Source organism: Dermochelys coriacea, chromosome 5 (assembly GCF_009764565.3).
Source record: "Dermochelys coriacea isolate rDerCor1 chromosome 5, rDerCor1.pri.v4, whole genome shotgun sequence".
NCBI classification, from domain to species: domain Eukaryota; kingdom Metazoa; phylum Chordata; order Testudines; family Dermochelyidae; genus Dermochelys; species Dermochelys coriacea.
Window position 1 is genome coordinate 57,740,612 of NC_050072.1, and position 19,770 is coordinate 57,760,381.

General features: G+C 36.6%; 1 protein-coding gene across 40 annotated transcripts in view; it reads right to left on the bottom strand.

Moving 5' to 3' along the window:
* The window catches only part of MEF2C (myocyte enhancer factor 2C), a 158,667-nt gene that overhangs the window by 17,560 nt on the left and 121,337 nt on the right, over window positions 1-19,770 (bottom strand). For 21 of the 40 annotated variants that reach the window (XM_043514468.1, XM_043514462.1, XM_043514461.1 and 18 more), the window contains 3 exons: window positions 19,035-19,221; window positions 17,749-17,796; window positions 2,055-2,227 (listed from right to left, as the gene is read on the bottom strand). In XM_043514468.1, the coding sequence (XP_043370403.1) occupies window positions 2,055-2,227; window positions 17,749-17,796; window positions 19,035-19,221 (408 nt within the window). Of the gene's footprint in view, window positions 1-797; window positions 822-2,054; window positions 2,228-17,748; window positions 17,797-19,034; window positions 19,222-19,770 lie in introns of all 40 variants that reach the window. The other 19 variants (XM_038401635.2, XM_043514448.1, XM_038401637.2 and 16 more) reach the window with 1 other exon arrangement.

Below are 19,770 nucleotides of genomic sequence, written 5' to 3' on the forward strand. Positions count from 1 at the left end.
GAGATACAACTTAATACAGATTTCATGAAATTAATCATTTAACATGTGGCTTTTATGAACTCTGCCAACCCTATCATTTACAATCCTTCAAGAGATTAGTTGTCACCATAGTAACCCATTACATCAGTATCTCCTAGGAAACCAAACTTGTGACAAGTAAGATTGCTTTATTGTGGGTAGAAAAGAGACCACGTGAAAAACTGATGAAATATGTAAACTCAACTTCCATTGTTTTGCTTTTCATTCAAATGCAAACATTTTATTAAAATCAGCAATAATGGATTTTATGTTTAATTCAGTAAGCAATATTGCGGCAATGCTGCATAATAAACTCTCTCCAGCAGATGGTGCTCTGGCTACTTCATTCTTTCTCACAGAAAACAAACTTCAAAAATACTACCTAGCAAAGCAGTTATACATTTGTCTTTAATTCTTTGGCACTGGATATTTCAATGCATAAATTGCACCAAGGAATTCAAATTCTAGGAGCAAAAGGATAAAATGTCCAGAGAACCACTTAAAAAAATCCTAATAAGGTATGCCACTTGCAAAAAAAGTAGTCTACTTTTTAGCATGCTAGCAAAATACTAATAGTGGCTAAGCTTCCTTCTCAAAGGCTTTTTTTTTTTTTAACATGAAGTGGTTGAAGAATATAGGTAACAATTTCATTCACCTATGTTATATACGAAATCAATAATACTGGGAATGCTTAATTTTATTTCAACCACTAACTCCATATAAAAAGCAGACAAAACAATTGTTTTTGTATTATTAGGCTGAGCATCACTACCACTTACCAAAAGCAGATCAACATCCTCAGACTGAGAGCACAGAAAAGGAGTGTTAATAATTAGTAAACATAAATATTTATCAGCAGACAGCTTTCAAGCACAATGAATAGCTTCATCTGATAGGCATAACAGGTTAAATAATTTTTGAATACGGTCTACAAAAATAACATTTCATAAAGCCATTTTTTGTCCTCCTAACGAGATATTTGTCTCCATTGTGAAGACAATCTATCCAGTTTTCAGCACAGGTCTTTGTCTCACTATTCATTATTTCTCTCCAGCCCCAGTGGCTGCAAAGATTGTATAGTAGCACCTTGTGCCAGAGACCTGACCAGTCAAAGAATCCCTTGGAAAGTATCAGTTTTAAGGTCCTTGGAATAAATCATTTGATGGAGACAGCTTGTCACAGCCTTGGTCTACTTGAGTGTATCTTCATAGGAGACTGTATTTATGACTCCTCATCTTTTAAATAGAGAGCGTCAGATTTCAGGGTTTTAGTTTGATATTCAAAGTTAATATATAATGCATCAGACTAAAGTAGCCAACTTTCAAGTTGTTTTAATAGCTTGTCTGTTACATAATGGAAAAATATGTTTACAGCACTATCAGGATCCTTTTTTTAATCATCCTCACTTTTAATGTTACATCGCTCATGAAAGATTTACTCTTTTGTAGGGAACAGAAAGACACTAACATGAAACACTTGATGACTCAACCTTATATCATAGTTCTCTGCTTCAGCTTTGTTAACACAGACAGGAGATGCATAGCTCCCAGGTTAGATGCTTTCACTTTTTCTTACTACATCTAAGGAATAATTACTGCTTCTCATCATTATAAAATGTGACCCTTGTTCCCAGCATGACAGATTTCCAACTCATTTGTTTCTGGTTATTCTGTTATTTGCTTAGGCTCTGGTTGTGCGGAAGCTAAATCAAAGTTGTTAATTGCAGATCATGTATAGGACTAAGTTCAATCTTGTAACAAATCTAGGAAAGGATTCTCCAGTCACTAGGAAGGAGTGCCAGGAAGTTGAGAGTGTGCAGAAAACAGTTACCATTTTCTAACTGAATAGAAAAGAGGAGGAAGTAAAAATGACTTCATAAAAATATAAATAGACACGGAACCAGTCTACAGCCAGAGTGGACTGGACAATGTCAGAATATAGGGCCTGATCCAAAGTCCATGGAAGTGAATGGGAGTCTACACAGAGAAACAGCCATAGTTTGAAGGGAAAGAAGAAATGCCTAAGGAATGCATTACCACTGATGGCATTGTATTTTTGCTGCCTGGTGGAATAAGCACTCGGAGATCTGGTTTACGGTTGTTCATTCCCAAATTCATTGGGGGCGGAGATTTTGCTTGCATATTCTTGTTCAAGTTGCCAGGTGAGACCAGCAGACCTGGTGAATTTCGTGGGTTGCCATACCCATTCCCTGTTTTTTTGGAAAAACAGAACAAAATGTTAAGAAGAGGAGCAGTGATACAAACACGTTTCCTAAGGTTATACATGAAAATTAAAGCTTGATATTAGCAAAACCAGCATATAAACTGACAAAGCTTACTGTGGGTGCAGTGTAAGTGCCCAAGTGTGAAAATATAACCCATCTGGTATTTGGAATAATTGGTTTTGAGACACTTTCCCTCATGGCAGTTGACCTTTCAATGATGCAGTGAAGTAAAATGTGATTATCTGACACTATTGATACACTGTAGAGTATTGTGCACTCAGACCAAAACCTAACTTTTGTTACAAAGAAGAGTCAGGAAAAGTCAGACAATCTTAGGGTTGAAAAAAATGGAGAAAACTGTACTGTGCTTTCATGGACAAATACAAGAGGATTTTGACTTGGCTGACTCACTCCTTTCCAGTTCATGGTTTTGTTTTGTTTTTAGACAAAGAACAAGTATAGCAAGGCTATAATTTCCAGAAAAAGCCGGGGGAGGAATAGGAAGACTCTTAAATGCTTTTCTACTCTCTTCCCCTGACTTTTAGGACCTGATCTTGTCAACAATAAATTCAATGGGAGAAGGAGCATGTCCTTATTTGGAAAATGCCCCTGATATCTTTCCTCCTGCCTTCCGCAAATCCTTGAAACAATCCTGAGAGGCAAATGCTTCAAATTGTGCGAATTTGGAAGCAGGTTCTCCTCTATAATTGAAATAATACTAGTGCTTGAATAGCAATGAAATTAATGTCTTCTCAGCCCACCAAAAACAAGACCTTTCCCCTCTCACCCATGAAACCCCCTCGCCCTTCCCATACCCGCAGAGAAAGCCTGGGAAAAGAAATGGCTTTGTAATATGCTCTCCATATTCTGGCTCTGTGGGACCAAGGGAGGTAGAGACAATGTACAACCCGACTGAAGTAAATAATATTAAATCTTTAATACAGATAGAGAGGGAACTCTCACATATGAATATCAAGCAAACAAATATTAATCAAAATATTCCATTCTGGGCTCATGTTTAGTTCAGAATTAGCAGACTGAGATATGCATTCAAAAAATAACAAGGGAATATGGGCTTGTAAACAAGGCACTGCCCTAGAAATTGGAAAACTGGGGTTCTGTTCTTAGTACTGACACCAACTTCCTGTGTGATCATGGACAAGTAATCTAACTGCTATGGGCCTCAGTTTCTCCATCTTTAAAATAGGGATGATTGCCGTACCTCGCACGGGTGTGTTTGAGGCTAAATTTGTAGGGTGCATCACAGGAATACCAATAAATAAAAGAATGCATCCTCTTGGTGTAATGTAGCTTGTTGATTTGTGTAATTAAAGTGTGTCTGAGTACTAAGAATATTAAATCGTAATTTTAATCTCCAACACATAAGGCTAAATGTATTCATTAGATCAAGTACAATGCTCTTCTGGAAACTTGGTGGAAAAAATTAAGATAAAGACTTTAAAGCATCAAAATGACTTTGGATATATTTAAAATTTTAAAAAGTCTTGTTCATAGTTAAGTTGGCTGTTTCTTTTCTCAACAGCATCCTACAGGTAGCAAGATAAAATATGTATTAATTAAAAAATGGATTTTACACTGATCAAAACTGAAGTAACAGAGCACTTGCAAGAATTTTTCATTTAGTATCATACAGGTTTTTTTAAAGAACAATTATTTTGAATGTGTATTAGCTATATTTTTAGCCTTAATTAATGCTATGGGTTATTAGAGTGATGGTGATTGAAAGAAGGACATTTTAAGGATGGTATTTTTCTAGAAGCTATGCAGTGCTTTTTTCTTAAGATGAAGTTCAGTTTGACAAACACAACATATGCTTTACTCATGTGAGATCTGGTTTAAACAAACAATCAAACGGAAAATTATCTTGGTAATTGCAAAAAAAAGCAGCAGCAGCATTAAAAAAACTGTTAAGAAGTGTGGTGAAGTGATCTACAGAAGAAGCTGAAGCATAGGCAAGGTTTTCTCTGATACTGGTTTTCATATAGGAGCTATTTTATTAAAAGGAAGTAAAACCGCCTTGTGAAATGTGTTGTAATATGATATGACAAGCATTTGTTCCATGTGTGAAAATGAAGCTATTTCATAAAAACTGTATGCTTGTTTTTTTTTAAAAAAATATTCTATAATAAACTTTCTGAGATAATCCAGCAAAGGCCATGTACCATAGTGGATTTTTTTCTGCTTCTGATTTTTGGAGAAAAGAAATGTTTAAAACAAAAACAGTACAATATTCCACAAAAGATTTGTATTTTTTATCAATGAGAGAATTTAATTTATTTAATGAAAAGAATTTAACATCAGGAATATCTTTCCATCATTTAGAAATTATGCTATTCAAAAACATCAGGTTTTTTATATATATTTACCTACTGATATAGAATATTTTGAACAGTGATGACATTTCTTAGGTTTATATTTTTAGAACATCAAATTATTTTTAAGAACTACTGCAATCTTCTCTTTACCAGTCGATTTCTGCTGTTCTTGGCATATTATACCAGCTAGCATTTTGGAGCCATATAATGACCATTTCTCTTTCCAGCCACCAAATTGTTTTTCTTTTGGCATAATGTGGAATCAGGAATTTAAGACTGTGGACTCTAAACCAATGATATTGGAACCCATCATTTGAAAATCAATGATGAATACGTGCATGCGGTTTACAGCGAAGAAGAGCCTGCATTTAAACCAGCTCTCTAAACCGCATCCTCCTTCTTACTCACAAAGCTGTGGCCTGCTCTGAGGCAGCTGTCCTACCTTCAGATAAATCCACCAAAGAGAATGGTCTAATTTACATTCAGAGGCAAAAAAAAATTGTATAAGCCTTCTAATATACAGATTAAACCTTTCTTCATCCTATACTTTAAAATTACACTCCGCCTGGAGAATTATCAATTTAGATGTGACTGTATGCAGAACATCACATTCCACTACCCACTAGAAAGCACAAAAATTATATATCATATATGAATGGATTTCCTGATTATAGATTACAAGAAAATGAAGAACAGATGGATTTTAGAGCAAGTTTGCTGTACATTTTTATTTGGTTAAAAGCCATATTTTCACTGGAATAGAACATTTTTAAACATTATGGATATAATTTATAATGCAAAGTGAAAATAAAAACAGTAGATGTACACATTTTAAAGGGCATATATCAGAGCATGCAAATTTACAGCACTTTCTATTCAAGAAACTTTAAGCACAAATTGTTTTTTCCTGTTTTTTGTTTGTTTTTGCTTTGTTGACTTTAAAGAGAGCAAAGATTTTGCACATAAAAAGAAGTTGCTTATAGCGAAGTAAAATAGAGGAGCAGTGCAACACTACTAAATGTAGTGCCAGACTTTGTATTTGGATTAACTGCACAATATAAAGAAAAATTCTTTCTGAGTATAGACTCCTTTTCTTTGGCATGTTCCTGTGCCCATCAACCAGGGAAAACTCCCACTGACTTCTGAGAGAATATTGCTTAAGTAAAGATTGCAGGATTGAGCCTTATATAACACCTTTTAAACTCTGTCAGCTCAAAGAAAGAAATTTCTATGCAGCAGGAGCTAGTTAATCAGTAATAATTAATACAAAATGTTAGTCCATGAAAGGAAAAATATTACTTGACCTATATGAGATACATTTTCTCAGTTATTTCAAATTAATTATGTTTAATTGTTCACTTCTATGCTGTAAGAACTTTAAGATGGATTTTCAAAAATGCAAAGTTAGGGCAATGCTGAGTACTTTTGAAAATTTCACCTTCAGTAGCCAGTAAACAGCATTTAAGACCGGATGCTGTATCCCTCACTCAGATTAAAGTCATATCGGTCAGGACAGCAGGATTTGGTGCATCTTTTTTTATTCTTAAATGGCACTGTCAAGTTTTCTGAAAGTTTTGATTAGTTTCATTTCATCATTACAAATGCAAGGAAATAAAAATAATAAATGAACAACAAAAGAAGATAAAAAAGGAAAAATACTTGTCATGTAGGTTGAGATTTTCAAAGCTGTCTAGGAGCTTTTGATGCCCAGTTCCCATTAATTTTAATTGTAATGGAGTGTCCAAATTCTTGAGGCAAGTTTGAAAATCTCAGTGATAATTTCAAGTTGCCAGCATTACTATTCTCCTACAGGGTTACTTTTCCATAATTCTTCTGAGAAAAGTATATAGATTCTGTTTTATAAGTGGTCCCTGCTCCTTCATGGACATTTGTAGTCATTTGCGTAACCTTGCTTCGTGTGACCAGCAAATCTCTGAAAATATATGTGAAATTCAGAACGACTCTATATAAAAGAGAGAGCCACCTATGCTGTATTTTACCTTGAAATTTATAATACACAAGGAATAAGTGAGAAGAGAATGTAGAGAGTAACAGAACTCTTGCTAATTTTACACCCAATTCTATATTCTTTACTCAGTCTAATCTCCCATTGACTACAAAAGGAATTTTGCCTGAATAAGGAGTAATTAAATGCTGAGATATAGGCCCCTAAGGATTTAGGTGTCTCTTTTCCTTTTAGTCCATGTATATAGTTCTTATTTCCTTTAATTCATGTGCACTGATGGCAGAAGAGATCTTATAGTTCACCACCGAAACAAAATGGATACTACCGCTAATGCAAAAAAGCCAGGAAATGATGCTAGTGCTCACCTACAACATAATTTTTGAAGGAGCTAATGACTGAAGGTTTTTACTCACATGTTGCATCTGCTAATCATTTCACAGTACATTACCTGGGCTAACTGCAAGCAATAGAAGAAAACTGAAATGGAAATATGTCATCTGAGAAGAAGAAAATCTTTACATTAAAGTACCTGCCCATTCCCACACTATTATGCTAATGGACCTTCTCTACTGAATTACAGGGAGCAGACCAAGATAGATGTGGTGTATAAAATCTACTGACTTTGAATGAAAAGTGTTCCATGGCATATCATGAAGTATCAGCTGCTTTTGTGCTGACGTGGAGAAGGATATGGGGGATAAATAAATATTTTTAGGAAAGTAGAGAAAAATAGCTCAACAATTCTGTTCTTTAAAGATTTTTTAAAAATAATCATTCCTTAAAAAGCGACTGTGTAAATTTAGAGATAAAAAAGCCTGTGTGGTGTGATGTGATATTATATCCCTGTGAAGCAGCTTAAAGATCATTAATGAGAAATTGTTGCCCTTTCTTATAGGTATATAGGGTCCTAGCTGCAGTGCAGTTCTGCTGTATAAGGGAGAGGGAAGGATTTAGGGGCTGTGCAGATACAATGATGATGAGAGGGATGGAAACAATTTAGCAAAGGCTGTGGCAAACAGAGCGTGAAAATGGGAGGGTGCAATTAGCCCTTCCTACACTCTAAAGGGCAAATGCCTAGTGGCTCTCCCCTAGGGCTGTGCAGTTTCCCACTGCTGCTGCTGCAGGCCTATGATCAAATGTTTGGATAGACAAAGAACCTACCTATGATGTTCCAATGAAAATAAGTGTAATTTAAAAACATAACTAACAAGGAATTATGAATGCATTTGATAAACCAACTCAGTAACACACAATATTGGTAAGACAGATGATGGCAAGGGAATAGGGAAGTGGGTGGGGAGGATCTGCTCCACAGGGAACGTGATGATTTCAATGAGGAGAAAATCATATGTCAGCCCTTTTCCAGGCCCCGGAATAGGGGTGAACCAAGGGAAGAGAGAGAAACATGCTTTGGCTATTCTAGGTGGGTGGGCAGACCTTTGGGGAACTTTGCAGCCAAGGTTACACCAGGGTCTGAATGGCCTTGTACTTGCACTCCCCTGTCTGCCTGTATCCATCTGTTGTCTCTTGTTTTATACATAGTTTGTAAGCCGCATGAGGCAGGGGCCATCTTTTTGTTCTGTTTGTACAGCACCTAGCATAATATGGTCTGAGACTATGATAAAGCAATACAACTAATACATAATAAGAATACTGGAGCACACTAGTTATTTCAATCCAGTTTTGCCCTCTCCACCCAGCTAAATGCAGAAATGGAGCAACACACAATCAGAATCCTAGTGCAGATTTCCCCCACCCCCCCCAACGTTGCTGCTATTGTGAATATTATTATCAGTTCTCATAATGACTGTTCGTCAGTCCATAGAATTTGCATTGTTTGGTAATTCCTTACCATCTGACTTAGGGAATTTAGGAATATATTCCTCTAACGCGGGAAAACATTACGCTTGCTATTTTGTTACCTCTAATTGTATTGACTTACATATTTCCACTTCAGCAAAACTGTTTTGCTCTTTGGTTTATATATCACATTATCTTATTTGGCCTGTAGTTTCACCTGATCAACTCAGCAACTACATTTTAATTAACAAGCAAAACCACTTAAGACTATTACATTCTGATCTTCATATTTGCACTAATTTATAGTACTTTGTAGCTTAAAAAGCCTGGGACAGTTCAGGGAATAAGAGATCTGTAGCTTTATACTATGTGCTCTTCAAGTGTTTAAAGCCAGAGCCCTTGTTGGGTAACGGGGTCAGATGGTCATGGTGGGGTGCCTGGCCCTGGATGAGATAGCCAGCATGCCTTTGGGATTGTGGGAGACAAAGTGAGAATTAGACATAGTGCAGCATGTGTTGCTCCCTCTTCATTGGTCATTCTCCCCTTTGTGGAGTTTAGTGCCACAGTCAGCGCTAGACACATGTAATTCATGTACACTAGAGGCCAGAACTTCAAAGGAGTTCAGCATCCAAAATCAGGGCTGGACAAGTTCAGCTCTCATTTGGCCAGCATGCCAGCTCTTCTGAAAATTGGGCCTTCAGTATCACATTGGGTATGTCTATACTGCAAAAAAGGACCTGAGGCAGCAAATCTCACAGCCCAGGTCAATTTAACTTGGGCTCAGGCTGCTGGGGCTAAACATAGCAATGTAGACGTTCCTGCTCAGGCTGGAGCCTGAGCTCTGAAACCAAGGATTGGGGTGGGTCTCAGAGAGCAGGCTCCAGCCTGAGTGAGAACTTCTACACTGCTAATTTTATCCCCACAGTCCAAGCCCCCCAAACCCAAGTCAGTTGACCCAGTCTCTGAAACTCGCTGCTGTGGTTTTTTCTTTGCAGTATACATGTATCCACAGGGAGCTACAGGGTGCTTAGCTCTTCTTAAAATCTGTCCCTTATCTAAAAGGCTTAAAAGGGAGATGAGCCCTTTTGAAAATCTGGCCCCAATTGTGGTTTTTGAGCACTTGAAAATCTGCCCCGGGGCTCTTTCGAAATCTGGTTTTAGGACTCGGATTTGGATTGCCCAATGCCCATTAGAAATTACTGCCTAGTCCCAGGGAAGGAATTAAGCACATGCATACTTTAAGCATGTGATTATTTCATCTTTCCACCTTGGCATTCACAGCCCCAATCTAGCCCTTTGTATGCAAATAAACTACATTTTCTTTTCGTTTGAACTGCCCTTGAGTGTTAAATCATGAGAAAGAGTAAAGAAGCTTATATAATAGGGGAAAACACATTATTGGAAAATATAACCCTTTTTTGAAGGTATTAAGGGAAAAATGTTTTGAATCTAGAGACAATATTTTGGTATTTATCCCCACTTTACTCTTTGAAAACCTTTTTAAAACACAGGGCAATTCATTTACTTCTTCAGCTGTTCTAAATCAATGATCTTTTGGGGAAAATATCCTATATAATTTAGGGAAAATATTTCAAGATAAGAATTAACTTCAAATATAAATGACTATAGACTAAAAAAACTTAATTTTTACCTTCCCCCATGGAAATTTTAGAAATATTGATTACTGTTTCTTTTTCATAAACAGTGATAAGTGGTATATTTGTTAAATTACATATTTCTTCTTACACACATAAGAAATACTGCAGAAATGAAGAACACATGGTTTCAAATTCATGTTCGGAAAAACTGGTGACTGGATATTCAAAAAAAAAATCACACATTCCTAAATTTCCATCCTTTCTATGTTATTAAACTAGATCTTCTCAGAAAAGGGCAGCATGAGAGGTAAATTTGCATATATTATATAAAGATAAAGTTAAACTTTTAAGATCAGTTCTGTGCAAGCACTTGTAAACACAAGAGAAAATCAGAGTTACTGACTCTGCCATGTCTCCTCTTGTTTTGCTCTTATACTTTGAGCAACAGTTCCAGCTATTATCAGGGGACAAATCAGTTTGCAAAAGATGTGGACGACACATGGAGTCTGTGGCTTGAATACTTTAATTGGGGAATCATGCTGAAAGTTAATAGGCAAGAGGCACATTAACTCAGTATTGCCAGGAGCTTCTTAGTGCTGCTTTGCTGCAAGATCTGTATTTCCAGCTCCAAGGGTTAAATGAATTTCTTGCTTTTCTTCCTGGAGCAAGCCCAGAGCTGCATTCCAAGATCTAGGAGGCATCAACTATCTCTTTCAGTACTCAAGGGTAAGCATGAAATCCAGATGTTTGCTGATTTGCAACACTTCCTTATATTCTCTCTTTCTCTGAACAAAGATACAGACTGTACAGCAGAAAAAGACAACATGATACCTCCTAAGAAGATATGTAACCAAAATATAATAGGTAAAATCCTAGCCTCACTAAGTGAATTGCAAAACTCCCATTGACTTCAGTGGGACCAGGATTTTACTCAATAACTCCACGTTACTGTTTGAGCATGGATTTTCTAAAGGAATATTTTTAATTGCTTGTGATAAAAATAAAAATGAAATTGATCATGGTTGTCTTTAAAATCGACTTATAGAGAACTGCAGCTTGTATGACTCATTTAATTGTTCACTACTTGGGATCTTAGGGCTTTCTCCTTAGAATAGATGTGAGGGTGTTCTCATTATTGACTCAGTCATTTATCCTTTCAATCTATCTTTTCATAAATACAAATATTGAGACACTATAAATTAGAGACAAGGTAAGACAGAGAATAACTCAAATCATTCTGTTAACACTTCCACAACTGTTGGAAGCTCAGTAAAGCGCCACATTTTCGCAAAGTACAGGCTGAGGTCTACACAGAAAAATGGAGTTGCTTTCAAGCACCTCTTTACGTGAGTGTATGTCGGTTAATACTTTTGTGTGCAATTACCGATTAGCATGTGAATCTGTTTTTCGTGCATGGACTGCAGCTTCCACTCTTAAAAATCTGTTCTCCAAAGGTTTGACTGGGTTCAGTTCATCTCAGCACCAGGTCTACATACTTCAGTCACCCAGAGCACAAGTGGGACTTAAATGGTACACAGGCCCTCTGCCAAGGTGTGAATTTCAGCCATTGAGAGAAACAAATTTTTCAGTATACTATATATTATATTTGTTAGGCAAGATCCAGTGCTGCCAACTGTCAGGATTTTATCAGAAGTCTCTCACTATTTGGTGTTTTTCTTAAAGCCCCAGCTCCTAGAGTCAGGTGATAATGAGAAAATGTCAGCTGTCATTAAAAATATTTGCACAGGTATATGCAGTCTATTAGAATTCTTTGAGGCTGTCAACAAGCATGTGGATAAAGGTGATTCAGTTGATAGAGTGTAGCTGGATTTTCAAAAAGCCTTTGACAAGGTCCCTCACAAAAGGCTCTTAAGCAAACTAAGTAGTAGTCATGGGATAAGAGAGAAGGCCTCTCATGGATCAGTAACTGGTTAAAAGATAAGAAACAATAAATGGCCAGTTTTCACAATGGAGAGAGGTAAACAGTGAGGTCCCCATGGATCTGTATTGGGACCTGTACTGCTCAACATATTCCTTAATGATTTGAAAAGGGAGTGAACAGTGAGGTGGCAAGTTTCCAGATGATACGAACTTTTTCAAGATTGCAGTCAGCTTTGGACTAAACTAAGAGTTACAAAGCGGTCTTACAAAACTCAGTGACTGAGCAACAAAATAGCAGATGAAATTCAACACTGATAAATGCAAAGCAATGCACTTTTGAAAAAAAATCCCAACTATAGATAGATAGATTCTAAATTAGCTGTTACCACGCAAGAAAGAGATCTTAGAGTCATTGTGGATAGTTCTCTGAAAACTTCAGCTCAATGCAAAGGGGCAGTCAAAAAGGCTAACATAATGCTAGGAACTATAAGGAAAGGGTTAGAAAACAAGACAGAAAAATACCATAATGCCATTACCTAAATCCATGGTGCACCCGCACCTGAAATACTATGTCCAGTTCTGGTCGCCCTATCTAAAAAAGGAACTGGAAATGGTTCAGAGAAGGGCAACAAAGATGATCAAAAGGTATGAAATGACTTCCAGAAAGGAGAGATTAAAAAAGCTAGAGCTGTTCAGTTTAGAAAAGAGACTATTAATGGGGAGGGACATGGGAAAGGTCTATAAAATAGTGAATGGTATGGAAAAAGTGAATAGAGAAATGTTATTTGCCTTTTCCCACAACACAAAAAAACCCCAAGGGTCACCATTAATAGTTAACGGGTTTAATACAAACAAGAGGAAATACTTTTTTCTCATAACACACAAGCAACCTGTGGAACTCATTGCCATCGGATGTTGTGTTGGCCAAAAGTATAGCTGGGTTCAAAAAAGAACCAGATGAGTGAGTTCATGGAGGACAGGTCCACTAATGGCTATTAGCCAAAATGGTCAGGGATGGAACCCCATGCTTGGGACAACCCTAAACCTCTGCCAGAGGAAGACAGAGATGGTTCTCTCCAAAACTGCCCTGCTCTACATTGTCTCCCTGAAACTCTGGTACTGGCCATTGTTGGAGATAGGATCCTGGAGTAGATGGACCATTGATATGAACCAATATAGCAGTTTTTATGTTCTTTCTTTTAGACTGTAAACTCTATGGGGCAAGTACTGTTGTTTACAATACATTTGTACAGCATGTACCACAGAGGGATTCCTATAAGATGGGAGCTTCTAGATAGACTGCACTATAAATGGTTATGTTAATAATAATAGTTTTAAATGAATTTCTTTATTTAACATATTCCACATTTATGGCCTGGGAAATATTTTCCCATTGACATTCATCAAAGCACATCTGTAGGGCAAGGATAAGAATTCATGTGTAATCCTTTTAATCTGTTTCCTTTAGCATTAGGTTGGTTGTTTCAATTTGGATTTTCACTGGAGCCTCAGGGAGTTAGGCACCTTCAGAAATTTCAACCTGATTGTTTTTTTCTCCTGCACACAGGCTTATTTGGGAACATTGCTTTTTTTTTTTAAATAAATCTTTATTTTTGTTACATTTTTTGAAAAGGTGTTGCCCAAAAATCTTCCAGCCGGAGGGCTCAGAAATTAAAAAGAACTATTACACACTTGTCTATTTGGCATGAAATAGTAATAGAATATCTAATCCATTTGTACACAGTCAATACATGACTAGTTGAAGTAAAATCAATAGTGTAGCACTAGTGAGTTATGATACTAGCTGAGAGAGAGCGATCCAAGACCCAGTCTGGCAAAAACTGAGATGGCCTCTGGTATGTGGTACGCTGTACTTAAGTTTCAGAAGAGGGGATTTTACCACATCCCTCCTTAAGTACTCCCTGCTTGCCTACCTGCCAATTCACCGATTAATATGGGATTGGGATTTTAAAAAGTACCCGGAAAAGGTTTTCAGAAATGACTAGTGATTTCTAGGTGCCCAACTTGAGTGACCATAAAGAGGCTGGATTTATGGAGGAGAGCTCAGTACTATCTGAAAATCAGTCCCCATTAAGGTGTTTTTGACACCCAAAATTGCTAGTTACTTTTGAATTGCATATCCCTTTTCTTTTGATATAGGCTTTAAGAAGGAGAAAGTGAGGAAACAGGAATGAGAAAAACAAATTACAAAAAAAGGAAGAGAAGAAAAGAAACAGTTAAAATGGCATTTTTTGTTGAAAATACTGCTAACCTTAGCCCTTTGGAGAATCTCAGGTTGGATTTAAAGGTTCAGGGTCAAATTCTGCTCTTATTTCATTATTATTTACAGTGGTAAATAATAAACCTGAAATAACTCTGTTGGCATCTGTGGACTTGTTCCATATTCACAGCTGTGTAACAGAGCAGAACTTGTCCCACAATATTTTTCTAGTTATGTTCAATAGAAAAATTAAAATAACACAAAACTATGTGCTCCTTATGTGAAGTCCCAATACTAGTGTGAAATGCAAAATATAATCCAACTTTAGAGGTAGTGAAAACCAGGAGATCAAAACATATGGGCAAAGAAAGGCCTCCAAAATCAATTGTAGCACTAAGTTTTTAAAGAGCAGTCAACAATTATTTGAAAGCTTCATCCTCTGTCAGGTTTTCAACAATGTTCCACTACATGAAATTATAGCTCATATAATGTACAGCAATAAAAACGCTTATGTCTCATTAATAGTTTCTTGTCAAGTTCCCCACAACTTAAATGGTTTATGTTTAAGGGTAAATGTGCTCCCTAAAAATTAAAACAACACTGCATACTTTACTATGTAAACAGGTAGCATGTCACTTGATTAAATGGTTATGATGAAAGGGGTTTAATTCTAAAGACGTTTTACAACATACTGGTTTAGGTCCCAAGAGTTCTTGTTCTTTTCTTTCACTCAAAAATCTCTGGTTTAAGAGAATGGCACCAATGACATGATATATTTATAGTTTAGCAGCTACACTAAATGGGAAGTTCACTCTAATTTTGCTGGCAGTTGTTACTCTCACATAGAATCATAGACGAATCATAGAAGATTAGCATTGGAAGAGACCTCAGGAGGTCATCTTGTCCAACCCCCTGCTCAAAGCAGGACCAACCCCAACTAAATCATCCCAGCCAGGGATTTGTCAAGCCTGGTTTTAAAAACCTCTAAGGATGGAGATTCCACCACCTCCCAGGACACGACATAAACTGTCCCACTAGAGTTTGACTATGAACAAATTTATTCTAACAAACCTAAGGTAATCTTGATTTTAGTTTAAAAATACCACTGTTGGTATTTAATTGTGTAATATAACAATCCAAACATAACAATCCAAACCAACAAACTAACATAGTTTTCAAAACATGGATGTAACTAACTTTAGTAGCTTTTTCCGTTTCCCGTCTTCTAGTTATCATGTGATTTGTTAGAGTCATGCCAGAAAGTTGTGCCCTTTTGTTGGCAATCAAAAATAGTTTCATTTTGTAGTAATTGAAATTAAACTTTTGAACAACTTAGCTCTTCTTCTTGCAGTGCATTATTTTGAATATATGCTATTTTTGGATGGTGCAGAAAAAATGCAAATTCATAAAGTTATAATTTGGCAAGAAATAGGAACCCTAACAAATTAAACCACATGATCATGCCATCAGCTTCTAAGATGCCAAATGGAAAAAACACTGGGGTCTCTGTTTTTTTCTGAAAAATGGTGAACAAAGAGAACTTTTGATGTTTATTCTTCTGTAGCCTTATGAGAGAGAAGGCTCTCCAAAATAGTGGCATTGTTGAATGAAGCTACTGAACAGACGATTCAACCATATATGACCCCTTATTGTCCTTTGGCCCTATATCAAATCCCTCCTACTGCTTTGCATTTAAGACATGAAGAACACATATCTGTACTGGTGTTTTTGGCTCTTATTGCCAGATAAAGAACAAAAACTATTCATACAATTAAATATTTATGAGACGTTCCTGGTAATATCCCTCTTACACAGCATTAAATCAACTGACCAGCCCAAAGATACATTGCTTGAAAGCCAAGTGTGTAATAATAGAATAAGCAATCTATATTCTCAAAGGGTCATTCTGTCCTCTTTAGTATACCTAACTTAAAAGAAAAATATACATTAAAAAAGCCTAGTCCCTATACTTAGTGTGTTGAGTGTGTCTTCTTTAGACAGTAAAATGTGTATAGATTTTAATGAGAACCAAGAATGACAAAGTCAACTAGACATTTAGAACAGCAATCATTTTAGTAGACACAAACATTTTTTAGAATGAAACACTGCCAGCTTCCCAGCACCTTTGTAAGAATGAAAAGAACAGACAAACCAATGATGGTGCTACTATGACATGTCTTAACAGTAGAGGGAGCTCACTAATAGGGCAATCAAACTTCCTCTCCTAGTTTCATGGTTGTGGTGCCTGAAGCTTCAATCATGTACATGGTCAAAAAAGGGTATGAAATGAAACCATCAAACATCGCCAAAATGAATCTTTTTAGCTGCATTTATGCAAAATACCAACAGATAATAAGGAAATTGTAATTTTCTAGCATGGTTTTTATGAGAATAGGAGAGACTAATAGCTAAGAGCCATATGTTCATGTGTTTTGCATGCTGTAGTCATACAGTAAAACAAAATGACCTCTCCAAGCTGCAATGCCAGTTGAAAATGCCTACTGGGTCCACTGTTGTGCTGTTCCAATTTCCCAACATATCCAGCACGCAAGATCTGTGATTTATTTGCATGTAACAAAATAAAAAATGAAAAACAAAAAAAGAAGATAAAGGAGTGGTCTGAGGCAAGTTGGAAGGAGTCAGGGGAAAAAAAAGGAATATTATATATAGTACCCTGGTTAAGTACTCTTATGATATAGTGTAAGAGAGTAGACCTTTACAATATGTGTCACCAATTATTGCTACCTCTGGTGTATGGTGCACACAGTGAATCTCCACACTACTCCTCCATATAGCTCCTATCAGCCAGCAGTTAACACAGTTCCACTGCATGTTCTACTGCTCAGCATTTTCCTGGAACATTCTAGTATTTTGTCATCTGCATTTGTGATAAAGCAGCATTATTGTCCTGGTAGTATACTCCAGCATTTACTAAGCCTGGGAGCAGTTCCTACAACATAAAAGCAATATCACTCTGATATTGCAGTCCTGACCAGCAATAGCTCCAATTTAAATCAACTGGATTCAATATTTTTCTATGCATGGATCTCCTAAAGTCTTTTGAAAATTCCTTGTCTGTTAACCTTTGATTCCATAAAGCAATTAAGTAAATGTTCAAAGTTAAATACTACTGGTGTTCCATTGCAATTTTTGTAGTTCAAAATCAATACAAATGGCAAGTGCTTAACTTAGTACATGCTGAATTGCTTTGCTGAATAGGGGTGGAGTTAAGCATATGATTATAATGAAACATGTGCTTATGTGCTTGGCTGAATCAAGGTCCTGATAAGAGACCCAATCCTAAAGTTGTTAGTCAAGCTTGTACTCACTATGCAAAATCCTGACCCATTGAAGTGAATGGCAAAACTCCCATTGATTTCAATAGGATTGGGATTTCACCCATTGACTTCAAAGGGAGATTTGACAGAATAAGGGCTGTATGATTGGGCCTAAAGATTTTTACAGAAAGACTTTAGGTTAAAAGGAAAAACCTGAGGACACTATGTACATGGAAATCTGTTAACGGTGTGGTTTTGCTCCCATTGAAGTTGATGGTAGAACTCCCATTGAATTGGCAGAGGTGAGCTCTTTTGAAAATCTTATTCTGAGCATATAGGTATTTTAAGACCAAGCCTATGGTAATGATCTGTTGTGGTGCATAACACAAAATAATATTATGCAACATAAAATGCTCTTCTTGTTACCTGCACTGGTGCCTGCACCGGTTGTGAGGTCCCCACCCATCAGGCCACCTAGGAGTTCAAATAAAATAGTCAAAAGGATAATGGCTAAAGGTCAAATATTTTAAACAATGTTAACATGTTTTCTCTCAGATGACCTGTTCCAATGCCCACTGAAGTTCCTGGACATCTTTTAATTGACTTCAGCGGGCATCGGATCAAGCCCATAATCTTAAAACTGCAAAATGCCATTTGGAATGTTTTAGAGCTAACAATATTTGTATCATGAAGTCATGCAAACATAAAAATATGTGGAATAGCTGACACTTTATAGAAACTGACATTTCCAGAATTTTTTTCAAGATGACATAGTCTAAGAAGCATCCTTACATTTTAAAAAAATCGGACTAGGTCTGATTATACTGGATTATTTGAAAAAAATAATTATTTCATTGTTAATTGCATTAGAAAAGCCAAAGGCGATAATTCTGCATCGGGTTGGAGCCAGGCAATGACATATTGCAAGTAGCTCTACGAACAAATTAATGGTAAAGAATGATTGTAACATATTTGTGTAATTGTTGATTATAATATTCTTTACCCTTTTGCAGACATTCGTTCTGTAGATTTATTTATTTACTTTTTTCCTTGGGCTGGAGACCTTGTATGCTTCTTTGAACTCTAAATGCTTAAGGCTGACATTGCTCCGGACAGACTGAGTGAATGATCCTAATCCCCATTTATCCTGCTCAGAGGTGACCCCGAATCATCACCAGCATGGAAAACAACCTTTTGTTTATACACTTCAGCTTGGAGGTGGCCTACCATTTACCAATCAATGAGCTTGTGAATACATACAGAATCACAAATGTGGTATTTAGCCTCTTAACTGCTGTTTAAGTAATTAGAGGCCTATTTTACTTTCGAAGATAAGGTTGCCCTGATCACACTTAATTTTTCAAGTTTATGAAAAACAGTGCAGTAGCTTTTTGCATGACACAAGTAGATGAGTTGTCTTTTTATGTAACAGCAAATTGTCTGCCTTTCATCCTTTATTGATTTCTTCATTCTTAGCCAATACTCAGATGTTTCCGGAACATTATTTTCGGGGCTTTATTTTATTTTATATATCTGGGTTAGAAACCTCTTAGGCTTTTTTCTTTGATTTTTTAACACAGCAATTTTGGGCACATTGTTATGACTGGTAAAAGAGAATCCTGCTTCTCTGAGTACAGCTTAAAGTGATAGAAGATGCACTGATATTCTGATAATAACGAACATTGAAAGAAATGGGATTTAATAGAGCCTACCTGTGTTTCCTGCACTCGGAGGCCGATGTGTCACACCAGGAGACATGCTATTTCTCTGCAAAGAAGGGTGGGCCAGTGGCAAAAGGTTGGGGTTACCCAGCGAGCTGACTGGGTTATTGTATACCAAACTGTTGTGGTTGGACACTGGGATAGAAACTGGCATCTCAAAGTTGGGTGGCGGAACAGCCTGTACAAGCGAAAAAGGGAAACAAAGACAAGAATAGTACAGAAGCACAACAGTCTTCAAGTACAGTTACTCTATATTTAGTTCAAATATTTTGTAACTGGTGGTTAAAACATTAAAAAAAAACACACCCTAACAATCAAGAGAAGAATTTAAGGCACTAAGAAAGGCTTTTACAAATGGCTTTACAAATCATGATTCCATATTCCTTTCCTGCAGCTTGTACATCTCCTTTGTGAGTATTGGAAGGTTTTTTTCTCCACTTTGTTTAAAACAAAACCCCACTTCATTAGGCTTCATTTTCCTTCTCTTCCATTCAGAGAAGTCATAATTGTTCATTTGTGATATCTTAATCTGGTGTCACAGATGACTGTAAGATCAAAGGTACATGATTATGATGACTTCATTTCATGGAGAAAAATGAGAAGGGATGGAATGCAAGGGAGAAAGCTTTAGTTTCAGCATGCGTTGCTTTAGCAACCAGAATCATGTTAAAGGCACAAACAACTGAATTACTTTTTTAAAAAAGTTTTTCGTTTAGTCTGGCATGGG